General features: G+C 33.3%; 2 protein-coding genes across 5 annotated transcripts in view; both read left to right on the top strand.

Annotated features, from left to right (window-relative positions):
- Window positions 1-19,613, top strand: part of LOC130621581 (uncharacterized) — a 44,836-nt gene that overhangs the window by 5,793 nt on the left and 19,430 nt on the right. For 2 of the 3 annotated variants that reach the window (XM_057436887.1, XM_057436885.1), the window contains 6 exons: window positions 3,980-4,093; window positions 4,851-5,025; window positions 5,460-5,477; window positions 5,568-5,615; window positions 5,867-6,024; window positions 6,944-7,008. In XM_057436887.1, the coding sequence (XP_057292870.1) occupies window positions 3,980-4,093; window positions 4,851-5,025; window positions 5,460-5,477; window positions 5,568-5,615; window positions 5,867-6,024; window positions 6,944-7,008 (578 nt within the window). The remainder of the gene's footprint in view (window positions 1-3,979; window positions 4,094-4,850; window positions 5,026-5,459; window positions 5,478-5,567; window positions 5,616-5,866; window positions 6,025-6,943; window positions 7,009-19,613) is intronic. The other variant, XM_057436886.1, reaches the window with a different exon arrangement.
- On the top strand, window positions 11,652-18,148 carry LOC130621582 (uncharacterized). Of its 2 annotated transcripts, none has more exons than XM_057436889.1 (2): window positions 11,652-11,920; window positions 12,079-18,148. In XM_057436889.1, exon 2 carries the CDS (start codon window positions 12,743-12,745, stop codon window positions 13,346-13,348), a length of 606 nt encoding a protein of 201 aa, XP_057292872.1. In that variant the 5' UTR covers window positions 11,652-11,920; window positions 12,079-12,742; the 3' UTR covers window positions 13,349-18,148. The 2 variants fall into 2 exon arrangements, with proteins under 2 accessions (XP_057292872.1, XP_057292871.1); XM_057436888.1 differs by having other exon boundaries at window positions 11,652-12,474; window positions 12,742-18,148.

Below are 19,613 nucleotides of genomic sequence, written 5' to 3'. Positions count from 1 at the left end.
TTCATTTTTATTGCTTATATATAATATATATTTTTACCTTACTATATTTTTATTTTTAAAGACAAGACGTTTGTTAATAGCAATATTATATATATTGAAAATCTATATCCTGTATAAAAATTGTTTATAATAATAATAATAATAATAATAATAATAAATTCGGGGGGTGGAAAATTGCGAAAATTACCCCAATTCACAAAGGAGGTGCAACTGACAGCAACAACAATTATCGACCGATTTCCGTACTTTCTTTCTTATCAAAAATCCTCGAGAAAGCTGTCCATAAACAACTATCTGATTACCTTGAGAATAACAACATCTTATCAGAAAATCAGTTCGGATATCGGAAAAGACGTTCAACTGAGCTAGCTACCATCCTGCTGACAGACAATATTCGCAAAGCTGTCGACAAAGGCAACTTGGTAGGTGCACTTTATATTGACTTATCAAAGGCTTTTGACACTTTAAACCATTCAATTCTCCTGGAAAAGTTGAAAAGTGTTGGAATCAGAGGTTCTGCTCGAAATTGGTTCGCTGACTACCTTTTCAATAGGGAGCAATACTGTATTGTTGAGAAGTGTAAATCAGAACGTATGAAGATCACCTGTGGAGTGCCCCAAGGCTCGATCTTGGGAACACTTCTTTTCTTGATTTATTTCAATGACTTTGAGAAATGCTTAAAAAACACGCATTCTTTGAACTTTGCTGATGTCACTGTGGTTTATGTCGAGGGAAAGAACAAGGAATCAATCGAGTACCAGCTAAATGAGGACTTGAAGTTGATTTCAACATATTTTCAAATGAACCAGCTAGTTATCAACTTGAATAAAGGCAAAACCGAAAGTATGCTTTTTGGTACCTCGAAAAAACTATCATCCTGTGGTAAAAATATGTCCTTGTTGTTTGATGACACTGAGATACAGGCTACTGAAACATACAAATACTTGGGAACTACGTTGGATAGTTCACTTTCACTCTCTACTAATTTTGATAAAATCTACAAGCGTTCAGTATCCAAATTACGTATGTTGTCTTCTCTTCAAACTTATCTCGACGATTCATCAAAAAGAAAGATTTATAATGGAATGATTCTTCCTTGCATAATATACAACTGTACGGTAAACTTAAACTTAAGCCAAACGCAAAGAAATAAGCTTAAATCCATTGATAATCTAGCTGAAACGGTCACTGGAACAAGCCAACCACCTGTTAAAAACGTATTGAAGAAACAATCAATTCTACTTGTGCGAAAATGTTTAGAAAGGAAAACGTGTGCAAACTTTATTGATTACTTCAAAGTACAGTCCCATGGTAGGGGGACAAGAAATGATGGTTATAAATTACAAATTCCATTCACAAAACTCAAATATGCAAAATCTGGTTTCTTTTCAATGGGTGTTACACTATACAACGAGCTACCATTAAATATTCGTAAAATTGAAAATTTTAATTTGTTTAGGAAAAATGTTTTAATGTTAAAGATTTTTAACCTTTGATTTGATTTATATCCGATAGTCCCATACTCCATTTGATAATACAGAGTGTTCTGTTTGATTTAACGTGCTTATTTTTCCTGCGGAGACTTTACTTCAGTTGTGATATTTTATTTGTAGCCTGTTAGTTTCATAAACAGACTTTTGCTGTTTATTCTATCATCTCACACACAATCTGGCAGTTTTAGCTAATTTTAGGACTTTTTAACTAGTTTCATTTTTATTGCTTATATATAATATATATTTTTACCTTACTATATTTTTATTTTTAAAGACAAGACGTTTGTTAATAGCAATATTATATATATTGAAAATCTATATCCTGTATAAAAATTGTTTATAATAATAATAATAATAATAATAATAATAAATTCGGGGGGTGGAAAATTGCGAAAATTACCCCAATTCACAAAGGAGGTGCAACTGACAGCAACAACAATTATCGACCGATTTCCGTACTTTCTTTCTTATCAAAAATCCTCGAGAAAGCTGTCCATAAACAACTATCTGATTACCTTGAGAATAACAACATCTTATCAGAAAATCAGTTCGGATATCGGAAAAGACGTTCAACTGAGCTAGCTACCATCCTGCTGACAGACAATATTCGCAAAGCTGTCGACAAAGGCAACTTGGTAGGTGCACTTTATATTGACTTATCAAAGGCTTTTGACACTTTAAACCATTCAATTCTCCTGGAAAAGTTGAAAAGTGTTGGAATCAGAGGTTCTGCTCGAAATTGGTTCGCTGACTACCTTTTCAATAGGGAGCAATACTGTATTGTTGAGAAGTGTAAATCAGAACGTATGAAGATCACCTGTGGAGTGCCCCAAGGCTCGATCTTGGGAACACTTCTTTTCTTGATTTATTTCAATGACTTTGAGAAATGCTTAAAAAACACGCATTCTTTGAACTTTGCTGATGTCACTGTGGTTTATGTCGAGGGAAAGAACAAGGAATCAATCGAGTACCAGCTAAATGAGGACTTGAAGTTGATTTCAACATATTTTCAAATGAACCAGCTAGTTATCAACTTGAATAAAGGCAAAACCGAAAGTATGCTTTTTGGTACCTCGAAAAAACTATCATCCTGTGGTAAAAATATGTCCTTGTTGTTTGATGACACTGAGATACAGGCTACTGAAACATACAAATACTTGGGAACTACGTTGGATAGTTCACTTTCACTCTCTACTAATTTTGATAAAATCTACAAGCGTTCAGTATCCAAATTACGTATGTTGTCTTCTCTTCAAACTTATCTCGACGATTCATCAAAAAGAAAGATTTATAATGGAATGATTCTTCCTTGCATAATATACAACTGTACGGTAAACTTAAACTTAAGCCAAACGCAAAGAAATAAGCTTAAATCCATTGATAATCTAGCTGAAACGGTCACTGGAACAAGCCAACCACCTGTTAAAAACGTATTGAAGAAACAATCAATTCTACTTGTGCGAAAATGTTTAGAAAGGAAAACGTGTGCAAACTTTATTGATTACTTCAAAGTACAGTCCCATGGTAGGGGGACAAGAAATGATGGTTATAAATTACAAATTCCATTCACAAAACTCAAATATGCAAAATCTGGTTTCTTTTCAATGGGTGTTACACTATACAACGAGCTACCATTAAATATTCGTAAAATTGAAAATTTTAATTTGTTTAGGAAAAATGTTTTAATGTTAAAGATTTTTAACCTTTGATTTGATTTATATCCGATAGTCCCATACTCCATTTGATAATACAGAGTGTTCTGTTTGATTTAACGTGCTTATTTTTCCTGCGGAGACTTTACTTCAGTTGTGATATTTTATTTGTAGCCTGTTAGTTTCATAAACAGACTTTTGCTGTTTATTCTATCATCTCACACACAATCTGGCAGTTTTAGCTAATTTTAGGACTTTTTAACTAGTTTCATTTTTATTGCTTATATATAATATATATTTTTACCTTACTATATTTTTATTTTTAAAGACAAGACGTTTGTTAATAGCAATATTATATATATTGAAAATCTATATCCTGTATAAAAATTGTTTATAATAATAATAATAATAATAATAATAATAATAATAATAATAATAATAATAATAATAATAATAATAATAATAATAATAATAATAATAATAATAATAATAATAATAATAATAATAATAATAATAATAATAATAATAATAATAATAATGATAATAATGATAATAATGATAATAATGATAATAATGATAGTAATGATAGTAATGATAGTAATGATAGTAATGATAGTAATGATAGTAATGATAGTAATGATAGTAATGATAGTAATGATAATAATGATAGTAATGATAGTAATGATAATAATGATAATAATGATAATAATGATAATAATGATAATAATGATAATAATGATAATAATGATAATAATGATAATAATGATAATAATGATAATAATGATAATAATGATAATAATAATAGTAGTAGCAGCTATTTATTGTTGTTTTTAGCCAGGAAAGTTATGCACATTTCAAATAATCTTAACATCAGATGGCAATAACACATATGCTATTCTTCATCTGGAAAGACTTGATCATGAAAAACAAACGCAATTTTATCCAGAGGTTTGCCGTTAAAATATTCTCCATTGCTTGTTTCCTTATTTTTTGAAAGTTTCCACAACCAGGCACCAGTGCCCAACACTGCTTACTATCGCTAGTGGTAAAAGTTACCACACTTCGTTACGTGAAATGTTATCTCTATAATAATAGCCGTATTCTGTGTGTTCCAATGGGTTACCGCGTCCCGTAACGGAAACACGACATGTAATATATAAAGGACGGGCGACCCCGTGGATTTTTTCACGGGGTAACAACTTTTATATTATAATACCCGTGTAACACAAAATGGTAACCACAGTACGAGACATACGAAATGCGGTAAATAAGGGGCGTGCGAACTCATGAATTTATCCACGGTCTACCGGCTAGTTTCATTAAACAACGCCAGCAATACAAACAGATATTTTTAAAAATGTTTTTAATGCACTCACTTTCGGTGGTGGAAAGTTCAGTCAAAATTTCTTAAAAATGTCGATGTCCAGTACCTACTGGTTGCTTATATTTTCGGCACTATACTATCCTTGTGAGAAAACAGGGTAGTTTATTTGGAAGTTAAAGAACATACGTGATAACAAGATAAATTTGTCAAAATATCAATTTAAATTATGTGATTTTTACAACACCCTTAAATTCTTCTTTTATTCTCTTTCGATAGTTGCTGTCATATGTCATGAATTCCAACACATGTGATTAGCATGAAAAAATACTGAAAAACTGCCTCTGTTTCCTGATAAGTTTACAGAACACATCTAATTTTTAGATTGACTTGAGATATTCCTACGAAGACGGTACTAAATTTACAAGGTCTAGATTTCTTCAAGAAAAAAGTGGTGTCTTTACAGCCACTGTTGATGCTTCGGTGGCGGCTGTAGAGTTTTCTAACAGTGGCAAGGCTGGTAGATGGGTGCTTAATTTAATGGCAGATCCAAGAGGAGGTTAGGATTAATTTTTTCTTCTTCAACGAGGTTAGTGCTATTGGTTGATATGCTGAAAAAAAAGTTAAACTTGTTTATCGCTGCTTCTTTTCTATCATCATTTTGCAAGAAGCAAGGATACCTGGGGATAAGGTTTCGCCATTTGTGATTGTAAGAAGCGATTAAAAGACCTGGGAGCAAGTATGGGATTAGCTGTAACAAATTAACCTGACTCTTCTATATATTTTCTACACCTAGTCTCCCCTTCACCATTTTGTTTTGTTGCCCCACATACAAACAAGTAAACAACATAACTCCATAATAATTCTTCAAGACCTTGTAATTTTAAAACATTAACAGATGTTTCTATTTGGAACACTCAGAGATACATTTTATTCCCTTTTATTTCATTTTCACATAATGATGTTTTATTCCCTGTTGCTTTTTCATTTTAGTGAAAGTTACATCTAAAAGTAAGTATATCTTGTGGGCTATACCTTAATTTACAAAAGGTCAGCTTGATTCGTAATTAGCCTGAGTGAGGTTCAGTAACTTTTCTTTAGCGGAAGCTATTACTGCATCATTGGATGTTAAACAGTTTAATAACTTTAGTAAGATGCTTGTTTGTTTGTTTGTTTGTTTGTTTATTTGTCATTTTCTTTTCTATTCGTAAGTAATAAGAAAACATATTCTGCTCGTCTGCTTTTCTCTTCTACTGTGTTCAATTTTAAATTTTGGCTGGGTAATAGTAGTTTAAAGTTTCGCGCAAGTTAAACTTCGTGCCACAATAGATATGTGCCAAAAATAAGTAGATCAAGGTATACCTTGTAGATAAATACTTTCTCCAATTGTTATTTTGTAGCTGGCGTAAGTGTACGTGGAAAATTCGTGTTCGTCTCACTGGCTTTGGATAACAATCAACTCACAAGTGCAAACGACAACAATGAAATTAGTATTGTGTTAACAAAACAGAATGCAGACGAGAGGTATCAAAGACTGGACACTAACATTGTATCGTGGGTAGGTCGAACATCCATGCTTTCATAATAAACTTTAGACACAATTTTTATTGAAGACTACCTGTTCTACCCTAGTCTTTTGTTGATCTCTCGAGATCCTGTTATCACAGATACAACGGATTATATTTTTTCTGGGTGAGAGCTTTCCTCCAAGGTGAGAGAGTACTTTAAGGGAAAAAACTTTCGCAGTATCAAAATCATTTCAAAAGTTGAGAAATTTTTGCAGGAATAAAATTTCGCGGGTTTGAGAGTTTATACCTCGTGGGAGTAAATATTCACGGTTTGCGATTTTAACAAAAAAAACGACATTTGATAGTAAATTATTAGACTATACGGTCAAGTCCGACTCTCACTTGACCGCTCAAGAAGTTCGAGATAGCGCCGCCCAAAAAGTTCGCCTAAAAATTTGAGATGCGGGGTTTTCTTTTTATGCGAGATGCGGTATAACTCCCAAGAAAGGGATGTCAAACGAATACATCCCTACTTTTGAAAGATTGAAATAGAGGTCGAACACACAAGCAAAAATTTTCGTGATGGGTTGGTTTCAATGAGCGACAATTTCTGAAAATTTCCAGATAGGGACCAAAATTAGTTAAAAAGAGCGAATAATTTGAGATAGCACATATTTGAGATAACGAGAGCCAACTGGATTTCGACTAAAAATTAAAGAGTTTTTTTTTCACGCGAGAATAATATTTTTGCGATTTAAACTTTAAGATTTTGTGCAAATAAACTTTTGCTGTTGAACAACTTAGGCGGTAAGCATATGACCCCTTCCCAGGCCAAGAATTTTTTTAATTTTAGACTATTATTTATGTATATTCACACTCTAATTGCTAAAGTGTTGTTTTTTAAGTTTTAAACATCTCAGCTTAACAATGTCAATGCAAAATAAAAGTTTTCTCTAATAATTCTTGTAGTTGACGGAAGTGCATAAAAATGCTGTCGATGTTACGAAAGCAAAAGTTGACATCATAACTTACAAGTATATTTTTTTGTGTTTTTTGATTTTATTAAGTTTGTTTTATATGGGTAGTCATTTTGTGGTACCCCTTAGATTTCTTGGCAATTGGAATACTTTCTGATCCCATAAAAATGTTAAATTTCAACAGTAGTATCGAGATACGTCTTTTTCAACAGGAGCTGACTGAAGTTAAAAAAAATCCCATTGTACTGCAGGACTTTCTGCGACAAATTCAAAATAAAGTGGGCAGGGTAGAAGTAGCTACGGGTAAAAACCTAGTTTGAGTAAAGTTCATTTCGCAAAAACTAGCTACTTATCGGCACAAAGTGACGAAGTTTTCCGCTAAAAATATTTTTTATCGTTGAGATTTTCACTGAAGGATATTTTTCCCCACTACTGTTTTTCTTGACAAGTGTCATCCTCGCCCCCAGGGTTTGATGCCTATGTCAAAGCATCTAGCGCTTACTTGACGGCTAAACAAGACCCTGGTACAGGCTGCTTTTTATAACCAGTATATTGGTTCCATGGATAATTAATGATTGTCTTGCTGTTGTAGTTTTTTCGGCTAGTAAGAGCAACCTGATCGAGTCCTCGTTTTTCAAATGGCGAGGACGATGTATTTAAACTGTTGATGTTTTTGAACGCTTGGCTTTCGAAAGTTAAGTTTTTTATCAAACAAAGTTATTATTTGTTTACTTGAAACTATATCTATAGTGATGAAATATTTAAAGAAGCATTATTTATCAAGAAAGTGTGGTAACGCTCATTTTGTTGGGATATACTGATACATAAGATAACCTAGCTCAATTTAGCTGGCTACCTAGCTGGCTAAGTCTAGTTCCTCTTTGGGAAAAAATATAAGTCTTTGATTGTGGCATCTAGCAAGTTATATATTCAATAAGGAAACAAAACGAAAGGTAGCCCAGATAGCTGACTAGCTAATTATATTAATTTTGAAAGGGTTGCGGAACGGGGGAACAGGATCCCATAGGTTTGCAAGCGAAAATTTGTAGGTGCCACTTTTGGTAGAGTAGTATAAGAACTAAGTCCAATAACATGGTCCATTTTATCCCACGAAACAACGGTCTTATCTTCGCGTAAGCGAAACAGGTTTAATTTCATGAAATTTGTCCTAGGTCTTCGGCATTACCACTGCTAGAGTCTGCTTCGAATGCAATATTTCATTGGCTAATGATGTATTTTACTTAGAACATAATACATATATAAAAAAAGCTAAAACATGTTGATTTTCAGTGTTTAGTTCAGTTCAAGTTACAGAAACGAAAATTATATGTGTATATCAGGAAATTATTTGTATATCGGGAAATCTATTTCCCAATTTAGAAATTTATGAGATTTCCAGATCATGATATTTTTTTGTTTTTCTGGAAGTCGTTCTGATTGAACCCAAAAAATAAAAGTGATATACTGCATGTTTGAAGATTTTCTGTTTGTGTTGACGATTGCACGAGAACCGCTTCTCATACTTTATAAAGCATCGTTAATAGAAAATATTTCTGTACCATGACTCGCAGTGGTGTAAAAATGCGAAAAAGGCTTGATTTGAAGAAACATGGCATCCAGCACCTTTATGCCCACACCGTTGGTAAATTTTTACTCCCCTGGTATAGGTGATGTATCTTAATTTCTTGGCAAAATGTATTTAGCTAGCTAGCTACAATCACTCACGGAAATTGTGACCCCTTCTTTTAAACTAGCAAGCTAGCTTAAAAATCTGTCTCAAAGAATTCTTTTATGATGCTAGCGTAAGAGAATTCTTAAGACCTAAATAGGTAATTTTATGTTAAGCTGCTACTGTTGTGCTAGCTAGCTGTGAGTGAGGCCAAGAATTAGTTTATTACATGTAAAAAAATTGTGATACACTAGCCAAAGCTACATACCCTTACTTCGTTTTCTTGAAAATGCCCTTTCGTCCATCGCGGCTAGCTAGCATCAACGAAAGTTGCGTTTGAGGAGATATGTATCTGAAAAAATACCACGTGATGTTAGTAGAAGCTGCTGACTAATCACGTGCCTAAATACTGTGGGCTGACTTAATCTCAACTGGAAACGGCACCTATTGTCTCATCGTCTCGATTAACCAGATTTTCAGGGAACATTTTGAAGAAAGACCATAAAAAAGGTGGGTAGGTAAGTCAAAATTATGTGTCAAAAATGCGGATATTTCAAAATTTCATGTACTAGGAGAAAACGCGGAAATTCGCTACGCTCTTATATATTTATGGGAACGATGATTAATATACAAAGGGTTGCGGAGTGGGAACAGGTCCCTATGTTCGCAAGCGAAATATTTACATCATACTCCATGACATATATGGAAATAAATTTTATATATCGTCTCTATCCAATAGACAATTTAAATAAGATCTTAAATAAGTTCCCAGAGTAACATGCAATCTTGTCCCACAGCTTCTTTTTTATTTTTTGATATATCCCTAGCCACTATTAGATTACGAAAAATAAGCCCTGTGAAACAATATTTACAATATGCATTCGTTTTCAAAGCGTTAAAACAGCAAATATTTTGCAGCATGCATAGGTTATCTCTGTTTGTTTAACAAAAAAATCCGAATACCCGCTTAGTAAAAAACCTTGAAAACATTTTTACACAAAGCAGAAATAAAGGTTAACTGAGCAATGTTACGTGTACTCTCATAGAGCATTCTGGCTATTAGGCTGTATTGCAGTGTCTTCAATCTGATGAATCGAACAAAACTGCGATGAATCGAGCATAAGCATAACGTAACGGCATTGTTTTTTAGGAGCTTTTTTTCTTGATGTTTTAATTTACGTCAAAAGAACCGTGCCTGCGTCTAATTCACATTCAGATAACAGTTATTTTTTACAGTGAATATTTTATTCTCCGAGTTAAATTACGTAGAAACGGAACAAATATACAAAAAGGATGTGTTTAACTTTTACAATAACAAATTTAAAGTTTTTCTTCTAAGTCTGAAAATTTTACGAGGACTATTCTTTCCTAAAGCTGCGGCCAACGTTTTGTTCGGGTTGTGCAATCTGTAAAAGATGCAAAGAAAAAAAAGTAGATTCAGACGCTTTATGGAAAAAGATGATTTTTTTTATCTTCACTGTTTATTCGTATCACAAAAGTCAAGAAAATCGTTAAAAATTTCAATTCATTTATCTAGCTAATCCATACCAAGGAGGTTTAAAGAGAGAGAATGAGATACATCTCAGTAGTTTCTATTGAAACCATCCGTAAATTACAAAAGTAACCGTTGCTCATTTACGATGGCACTGAAGGGTCAACTTCCATACAAAAAATTGAAACTTTCATACAAAAAATTGAAACTTTTATAAGTCTCTCAGCGTTTTAGAAATGTTTTTGGAACTTCTACAAAATGTTTATGAAACTTCTATGACACATTTTATTTTTTTCATAAATATTGGAAACTATCAACAGTTCTTGAAACTTGGAAATTCTTGACCAAGCCAAATAGAGATGATCTGAGTAAGAGCTGAAAAGGAAGGATGGATGTCATCCAAGACTATTTTGTAAAAGGCTTTTCATATTCTAAAAGAATTGGGTTATTGAAACACTGTAATGATGAGTGAAATTCACACATTATTTCTAAGAGTAGGAAATCTGGCTCTCGTAGAAGACCGGATGTAATGTATTACTGGTCACATTTGTATTATTCCATTGATTGCCTAATAAAAGTAGATGCTGAGATGCTGTTGAAATCGAACAATCTTATTCATGCGTTACCCACAACACAGTTGAAGATGTTTCTCCCGAGTTCGCACAAACTTTGATGCAGCAAAATGGATGGGACTTTCCTAATGTTGTTTCAGATACGTTAAGTCTGTACATGTACTTGCTATTAAAGATCGAACAGTATTCATAGAACATAGATAACTGTATAAACTTTTTTTTTTCAATCCAAATTTAGTATTACGTGTTTAATATCAAAGTATGAAACAGACCCCTTCATTAATTTTAGACATTCTTCAATTTCCCCAGATATTCATACAATTGATAAAAAAAACAATAAAAATAAATCGAAATATAGTTTTTTATTGCACCTAAAAACCCTCTCAAAAATTGTATAAAAAAGTGTTAACAAAACAGAATACTGAAACTCTATTGTCTGTCAGTTCAAACATAACAACAAAACAAAAAAGGATCCAAAATCAGTTTAAATGATGTCCATATCCCATTCAGATGACTGCAATATATTGCTGAATTCTTCACGGAGTTGGCAATAATTATTATAAGTTGAAGGAAGTTCTAAGCTTGGTGTGCATTGTTACGACATACATAATATCTACGATGGAGATCTACGATGGAGATCATTGCCTATTCTTTATTTGTACAGAATATTTGATGTTAGAATATATAGAGACGATAACGATAAACACGTGTCTTATGAATATCACATGCATGTGTGAGCTACTGGTCTACGACTGAAATTCGATTCCGGTCGCGTGAAAATTAATTCTACTGTATCAACAACCATGTTATCTGAGCCTGTTATGAACTTCATAACTTTTTTCAACATAATATTTTCCAAACCTCTCACATACCACTTTAAAAAATTGAATGAGTCTTGTTCAGCACTGCTACTCGTATGGACATTTTTGAACAAGGCTACAACCTTTTGTGTGGTTGGTTCCTATCTTTCATAAAAATTCACAATATTCTCCATGGATGAAATTCTGGCTTCTTTTTAAGCTCTGAAAAGGCAACTTCCCAACATGAGGCTATAATGTGACTTTTCTGTACAAGTTCCTGGCGAGCTATTAGGGAACTTACGAAAACAGGACGGCATGGCGGAGAACTCCATATTTTATCTACTGCGCATGCCCAGTATAGAGGATTCCCCTCGATGGTGCGTTCTCTTCGAAGCTCAGGACGTTAGAAGTGGTGGTTTGGCGTCCAGTAGACAACGTGAGTATATACACATCATTTTCTTATCTTTTAAACACATTTTTTACCAGAAAACATTGTTTTAGTATTATCAGTTCTGTTTTTACTTAGTTCAGTGTATAGAATTGACTTTTACAGAAAAAAGAAGCAACATTTAACGTTTGTTTGTTTATTTTTAGAAATCAAAACAAGCATGGCTGCTACTGGTTACAAAAGTTAAAAAGTTTGCAGTTTTTTTGCACATGCGCAAGCATTTCTGTAGGCAGAAAATATAAACAACAGACCACAGTAATCAAAGAAATCCATCCAAAAAAGAAATATTTGCTCAAAATTATTGAAACTTTTTAAAAAGAATTAGAAGAATATAGTTAAAATTTAATTCCAGTTCCTCTTGGATATTATGCTACCCAAAATAATCTTTAATCTTTATTAATAATCATTTTACTCTGTGCGAGTTGTGCTTTTTTACCTACACAAAAGTGCGCGCATGCCCATTGTTTTCAAAAATCAAATCAAAATAACTACGTTACGCGGAAAGTGGTCTATAGTACAAGCTCAAAAACGAAAACCAAAAGGTTTGTTGGTGTTCTTTTAGTGTTTTTAAATAGCATTCTTTTAGCAAAACTCTGCTGTGCAAAATAAGTGTTTTTTATTGGTGTTAAATCGAGAATCACATAGTAGCTAGTTACCCAGCTATAAGCACATAAACATATTAGTAGCTAGCCAGAGAAATATCAAAGCTTTCATATTTTTGCTTTGTAGTTTTGTCAATATTTATAAGTCACTTTGAAAATTAAAGTTTTAAGGTAGCTATTGCTTTCAATTTGGATTTTTATTGTTAGCATGTTTTGGACCAACGAACATGATATCATGTTACGTAAGAACGTTCTACTTGTGGAACCATATTTCTACAAAGTAGGAACAAGGCAACGTGGAAATGCCTGGAATTTAATTGAGTCGGAATTAAATAAAACCATTGAACCCAAGTTTAATGTGACCAAATGTAGTGTTCGAGATCACTATAATTTATTACTGGAAAATTTTAAAAGAGAATACAGAGAACATGAAAAAGCCAGTGGTATAAACGTGGAAGAAAGTGAGCTTTATGGTTTATTATTTGACATGACAGAGAGATCACATGAAGCTAAAGCATTGTTTGACAATGAGAACGATGTGAGAAAAAAGTCTCTGGAAAATGAAAAAACTTCTGCAGTCGAGCAAAGAAATAGAGCTATGGAAACATTAGGAGAAACTAAGAAACGAAATAATGAAGAAAAATCAGAAAACCCTAAAAGACAAAGGCGAACAAGTTCAGACACCTTGGCATATTTAAAAGAAATATCTGAACAAGAGTTTCAGTTACGTGAAAGAGAATTGAAAGTAAAAGAAGAAGAAACCAATATGTTTAAAACCATGTTCAAGATATTCATGGACAAAATGAAAAAGTGACACAGTTAGGATAGTTGGTTGCTTGTTTTTTGTTACTTCTGTTACTTGTTATTTGTTCACATTTAATGTTACTACTTACCTATTGAGAAATACACACAACTTTAACAACAGCATAAAATTGATTTCAAAATTGTCACTACTGTATATACATTTTCAAGCATCATAATACTAAAGGTACATTTTTAGCGTATTTATATATATTTTATAAAGTTATTTAAAGTACTTTTACTGTAGATATATAGTTACTGGATATATTTTTATAGATCACGTTTTTAAAAATAAAGTTTTGTTACTGAAAATACTATCTCAATTCTAATGGGTCAAGTCTAAAAAATTCAGTTGTCATACTACCATATAAACAGGTACGGGCATTCTTGAGTAACGCACAAACTATATACACACAGCTTAATCCAACTTTCAGGGTTCTTTTTGAAGTCCATGAATGCATACCAGTTAACAATGTCACCAAATAGCCACTCTACAGAGATTCGTATTTACTCATGGATTTAATAAAATCCTTTTGTTGTTGGTTAAGAGCTGCATTACGAAATGGAGCTTGTAGCTCAGGCCTTAGTGGGTATGCAGGGTCACCATAAATACAAAGAGCTCTTCCATTCATATCAAGTGAAAATTGTTGTAATTGTGCACAGAATTGTGACATGTCTCTTTCCCTCAACAGGTCCATAGAGATTTGCTATGAGCCCATTAGGTGCTGCCACTGATTGGAATTTTATGGAATAAACTTTCTTGTGTCCATTATACAGTACCCTTTGCATTTGACCTGGCCTGTAAATTGGTCGAACTGTCCCATCAACAAACCCCCAGCAGTTATCTAGTGCAGTTCCTTTTCTCTGTATGACATCACAAAATGTTTCTAAACACTGAGGACGCAGCCACAGTTGATTCATAGTATCCAGAAGGTGATGGAAATTCTCATAAATAAGCTTCAAAATATGATTCGAGATCATGTTATATTAAGGCACAGGTCTAGCATATCTTGGTATCATGTCTAAGTAACGACATGGATAGGCAATACGATCTAAAAAGATGCACAGAGCTTCGATACCGTTTATTTTGCATTTATTATAAGTTGTTATTTCATCAGGAATACCAAGTATTTCTTTCAATTCATATATGTCATTTTTGTGGAATCTGAAGTCACTCCAACACTCTTCGTCAGTGTATCCAGGTCAAAGGGCTGATAATTCCAATAAGGATAATCTAGATTTTTTGATGTATTAAGATCACTAAGAAAATAAACTCTTTATCGTTAATGACTATGATTAAATTGGCCAAGAATAAAGCTTCCCTAGTTTCTCAAACTGATTGGAAAGTAACCAGCGTCCTTTTAAAATGATCATGCCAATTGCACGCCACTCTTGTTTGTACAAATCATGCCAAACTTGTGGCACTATTTCTTGCTCGGCATGCAAGTATGCATTGTATACTTCATTCCAGAATGAAGAATAAATATCCCGAGAAACACCTGCACCATTTTCTTCTCAGCCACGAGGATCAATCCATATATATCGGATGTCATCTGTCACATTGATCTAAGATGAAAACTAAAATACATTGTATCATTGTGTTATATTCTAGATAACTGTTATTATAGAAGAGCGACATAAAATAAACTGAATACTTTGGACTTTATGACTTAGGATACCTGAACTTTAAAGAAGATAACTAATTCAATAAGACATGTGTTTTTAATATTGTTTTATTGTATTCAAAGAGGGTCTAAATCTAAATTATTGAAAAATAGAAAATGGTCTCACCTGTTTAGTAATAAATAAATCCATCAAATCTTTCTTTATCGTCATGCGGTGTATTTTGGCAATGTACTGTACTACCTCTGTAACATCAGAACTTGCGCTTGCATTATCCAAATTCGAAAGCTTGTTACCACCAGTTGCTATAGCTATTGAAGCTCCAGCTAAAGTTTCAATCCTTCTTTCTCTCAATTCATTTAAAGATGGCCTTTCTTCTTCGTTTTCATTTGAAAGTTATCATCAACACAAGAAGGTTCAAACAAATTGCCAAACAATTTCAAGTTGCTATCTGCAATACAAGAAGCACTATACTCATATTTTTGGATGCAAATAATATATTGGTTTCCGATATAGCTGCAATGACAAACAGAACATATGCGTCACCTGCTAATCTCCTTTGGTTTTGTTATTGCATGGCAAATGTTCTCAGTGAAAGTTTCAACGTAACCACTTTGTTTATTCAAAGTTGTTTCCTGACCAGCTTCTTCATACTCGTTATCATGGTCATATGGTACAGATTTAGTCGATAAAACAAACCAACACTTCGATAAAATAAACCTTTCCTTTCGATGTATGCCCAAAGGTCTTTATCTTCATCTAATGTTTAATTTGGACCACATAACGACTTCATGCACTCTGATTCTGCCTCCATGTAACTATTACAGTCATTTCGGTCCAAATACAACTTCAAAGCTTTGTATTTAAGCTCTTTAAAATTCAATGGTGTTCCAACTTCCACCTTGATGAATCGATATCCACCCCCATCTTTCTGTTTTACTCTTTCGAACCTTTTTTTCGATGGATTATATCGCTCCCATTTCACTTGTACTTTTTGATCTTTCGAGGTGTGTAACTTTTCGAAGAGGATGATGAGGCCTTTTGACGAACTCTCGACAATAAATTTCCAAAACGAGTTTCTGTTTTCCGTTTTTTGTTGGCACTACTGGTGCTCGAAGAACTTGAAGAACCGTCATCGGGGTTGTTGGCATTACAATAACTATTTGCTGTTGACTTTGAAGTATTCATCATGTACGATTCTATACCTGGCTGCGTAAAATTTGCTCCAGCACGGCGTCCATGTTTGTTTATAATTTGGTAATTTTTACGGTAGCCGATGAACCTTTCAAAAAAGTTATAGAAGTTCCAAAGTTTTTTATAAAAGTTCGCAATTTTTTTTTTTACAGAAAAGTTTTTTGAATTTTTCAATAGAAGTTTTTAGTATTATGAATAGAAGTTTGCATCTTTAAACCTGCTTGTCCAAGCTGTAGACTAAATTAAAGCTATCTTTTCTGTTTTGTGTCTTATGTAGAAAATTTTAGCTAACGTTGCCTCCGGCGAAGACTTATTTTATTATTAAAACTACTAACCTTATTTGACATTCATCTTTAGACGATGCTATATAATTTCAATCATTTGTTGTTCTTTGTAACGTATGGCATGAGCCGTTGTTGTTACCTAACACAAACTTAACTTACGCAACTCATATGAACAATAAACAACTTTTTTAGCTTGTTTTGTTTCTTCACAGTTTTATTTGAATGATATTTTCGAATGGGACAGTGTTCTTAAAAATAACAACCTCGTTCCTAGAGCGAAGAGTAAGCAGGAAAAAAATTGGGATAACCAAGGCTGAGGGAATTTGACTTATCGAGTGAAAAAAGTAACACTATCGTCAAAATTTTTTTTAAAAATTTTATTTTTCCCCGCTGTGTAGTAGAAAATAGAAAATCAATATATAAAGGGTTGCGGGGCGGCAACAGGTTCCTTATGTTCGCAAGGGAAATATTGTACTCGACAGTACTATCAAGAAATATTTTAGCAATTTGAAAGTCCCCAAGCAACCTCGTCCCCAGGGCTCTTTTCTGACTTTTTAATAATAGTTTTTCTTCAGGTTTTCTTTTTGCAATGAGCGTCGAGGTGTAGAACACTTCTGTTCCGGGGGAATTATTAAGAATCGTGAATCCGTATAAACGCATTCCGTTTTTCAGCAAGTGCAAACGGCATACTGCATGCGAAAACTTTCTATGGAAAAACTACAAAAAAAATCCTAAGGTTTTCCCTACATAACTGTTTTTTTCTATTTTCCATGTGTTTTGTTTTTGAACTATTTGCTCTGTGCTCTCATATTGACTGAACGATTATTTGGCTAATAAGCGCTTATTAAACAGTTTGCAGAATAAGTATTCTAGTACTCTGAGCTATTTGTGATAAGCATCGAAAAACATTTTTTTTATCATATCAACCATCCAGAACAGTGCACAGTATACACTGACCCGCAATGCAGCGTCTTTGATATTGCTAAATTAAACATCGTTTCGGGTTGGATTTCTTCGTTACTGTTTTATCAGATAAAGCCAACAACATTAAAAATCAACCTCGTTCCCACAGCATTTTGCCTTGTTCATTCCGTAATAACGGCTCAGGGGCCACAAGACCCTGGGGACGATGTTGAATAAAAATGACATTCTATTATTTTTTTGTTAAACTAAGTTAAACAGAAGAAAGAAAGGGTATAAGAAAAGACAGTTTTAACATATCTTTACCGGCGAGCATATTTAAAGTTCTTTACAATTTTTGTTAAAAAGTATTTATTTACTAAAACTATCTATTCCTATCGCCAACGTTTGTAGGTACTGTTGGGTAATCTAAAATAAAAAAGGACACAATTTTATTGTAATGTAGAAATAAAAAAAAAGAAATAAAAAGCATGTTCGGAAGTTTGTTGAAAAAATTTGTTAGCTAGCTATATTAAAGAATCATTATAAGAGAATTAGTAAAAGTAATATCGTTACAAACCTGAGTTGACTGTTTTCCTATAAACGCAATTTGAGGAGTCATCATAAAACACGCAAAAATGATAAACTTTATTAATATTATTTTATTTTCCCCTGCTCACATGACAAAACTTTATAACTTTCCTCAGCAGTTTTTATTGTTTACGTTTTTTTTCGTTTTTTCTTCTTTGAAAGAAGAAATTTTAAATGTCGTAATCGATTTCCAATTTTGATTTGCACATTTCGCGCCGAAAAGTCACTTCAGACGTACGCTAAAAATATCTTCTTTGAGATACGCCAGTAGGTAAAATACATTTAAATCTGAAAGTCATAAGCAGAGCCGGACTAAAGGTCATAAGTGGACACCTGACTAACCTTTTAAAATAGTTCCTTGGAAAGAAATATTTTCGCTTGCTTAAATGGTAAAAGAGCTCGCTTGCGGAGCTACGCCAGGTAGCTCCGCAAATTACGCGCTTGAATGCCAAATAGGCTGCGCTCGCTTCGCCGCGCCGACTCGCTGGCGCTCACATTAGCTTTGCTTCTTAAAAATATGTTTTCAATGTCTTATAAATGTGAGCTGAATAATTTTTTATAAGTAACCCAGTTGATAATAGCTACTAAGTTTAAAATTGGGTCAAAAATAGATCAAAATTACCATATTGCTTAGCAACCTTCAGTCCGTATATCTAAACTACGCTACCGCCCTTCTCTCAGCTAAAGACTTTCCTAGTTAAACTATGGCGATAGTTTTTGCAGAGGCAATATATACTGCGTTTAAACAGTTATATAAGGTGCTTTAGCATGATAAATTCACTACTGATGAACATGATCCGAAAAGGTCAAGGTCTGGTTCACATTTTTCGAACTGTGTAGGTAAGAACTAGGTTCTAGAAACAACTAAGAAGCTTGTGATGAAGAAAGGCCTTAGCAATTTGATGTCTAACCCAAGAGAGAGAGCCTAATATAATTTTTTACCACTTAAATGTGATAAATATCCCTAACCCCTTGTAAGGCATCGTAACAAATCTAGTACTAACCACCACCCTTGTTACATAATATTTTGTTAGCTTATATTTAAACACAAGATGACATTTTTGGTACTTTTGTGTAAGTCCGGAGGTAGATCATACAGTAAAGTAACTAAAAATATCCTTCATACATAAAAATTATCTGCTGCATAACAAAATAGCTCTGCTCCTCCACCCTCTTAAATTTTCGCAACAGTGCGTAACGAAAATGATCGTACCTCCACCCCTTAGGCGTTACGTAGGTATTGAATTGCCCCTAGCTACATAATTTTTTTTGGTCCTTACGTTTTCAGCCGTAAATCCTTTTTATGGTGTTTTCAGACTAAAATTTTGTTACGAAACGCGACATTTTTCTAACTAGCGTACATTGACTGGTGTGGCTAAATTTTGAACAAGTGCGATGTGTCTAGCTAGCTTTACATGACAGACCAACAAAACTTTAAACTTGTTGTTAAGTAGTGACATCAGTTGTTGAAAATTGAAAGATACAATTGGCTGGTCTGACCATGGTCTGACTAAAACTGCACCTTTTGAAGAGCACTTGTTTTTTTTATGAAGAAAAATAATAAATAGTAAGATTTATTTTTATTTAGTAATGCGTATGTAAATGTTTGTAAGATAGCTAGCTACATGTCTTTTCTAATCCAGCTAAATTGCTAAAATTCATGTTTTTCACTAAGCTTTAAAAAGA

Source organism: Hydractinia symbiolongicarpus, chromosome 12 (genome assembly GCF_029227915.1).
Source record: "Hydractinia symbiolongicarpus strain clone_291-10 chromosome 12, HSymV2.1, whole genome shotgun sequence".
NCBI lineage: Eukaryota > Metazoa > Cnidaria > Hydrozoa > Anthoathecata > Hydractiniidae > Hydractinia > Hydractinia symbiolongicarpus.
The sequence above is the reverse complement of the archived record's forward strand: the minus strand, read 5'-3'. Positions and strand labels throughout refer to the sequence as shown.

Bases quoted from the DNA above. Each gene is read 5' to 3' on its own strand.
- LOC130621582 (XM_057436889.1), top strand. From the start codon at position 12,743: ATGTTTTGGACCAACGAACATGATATCATGTTACGTAAGAACGTTCTA.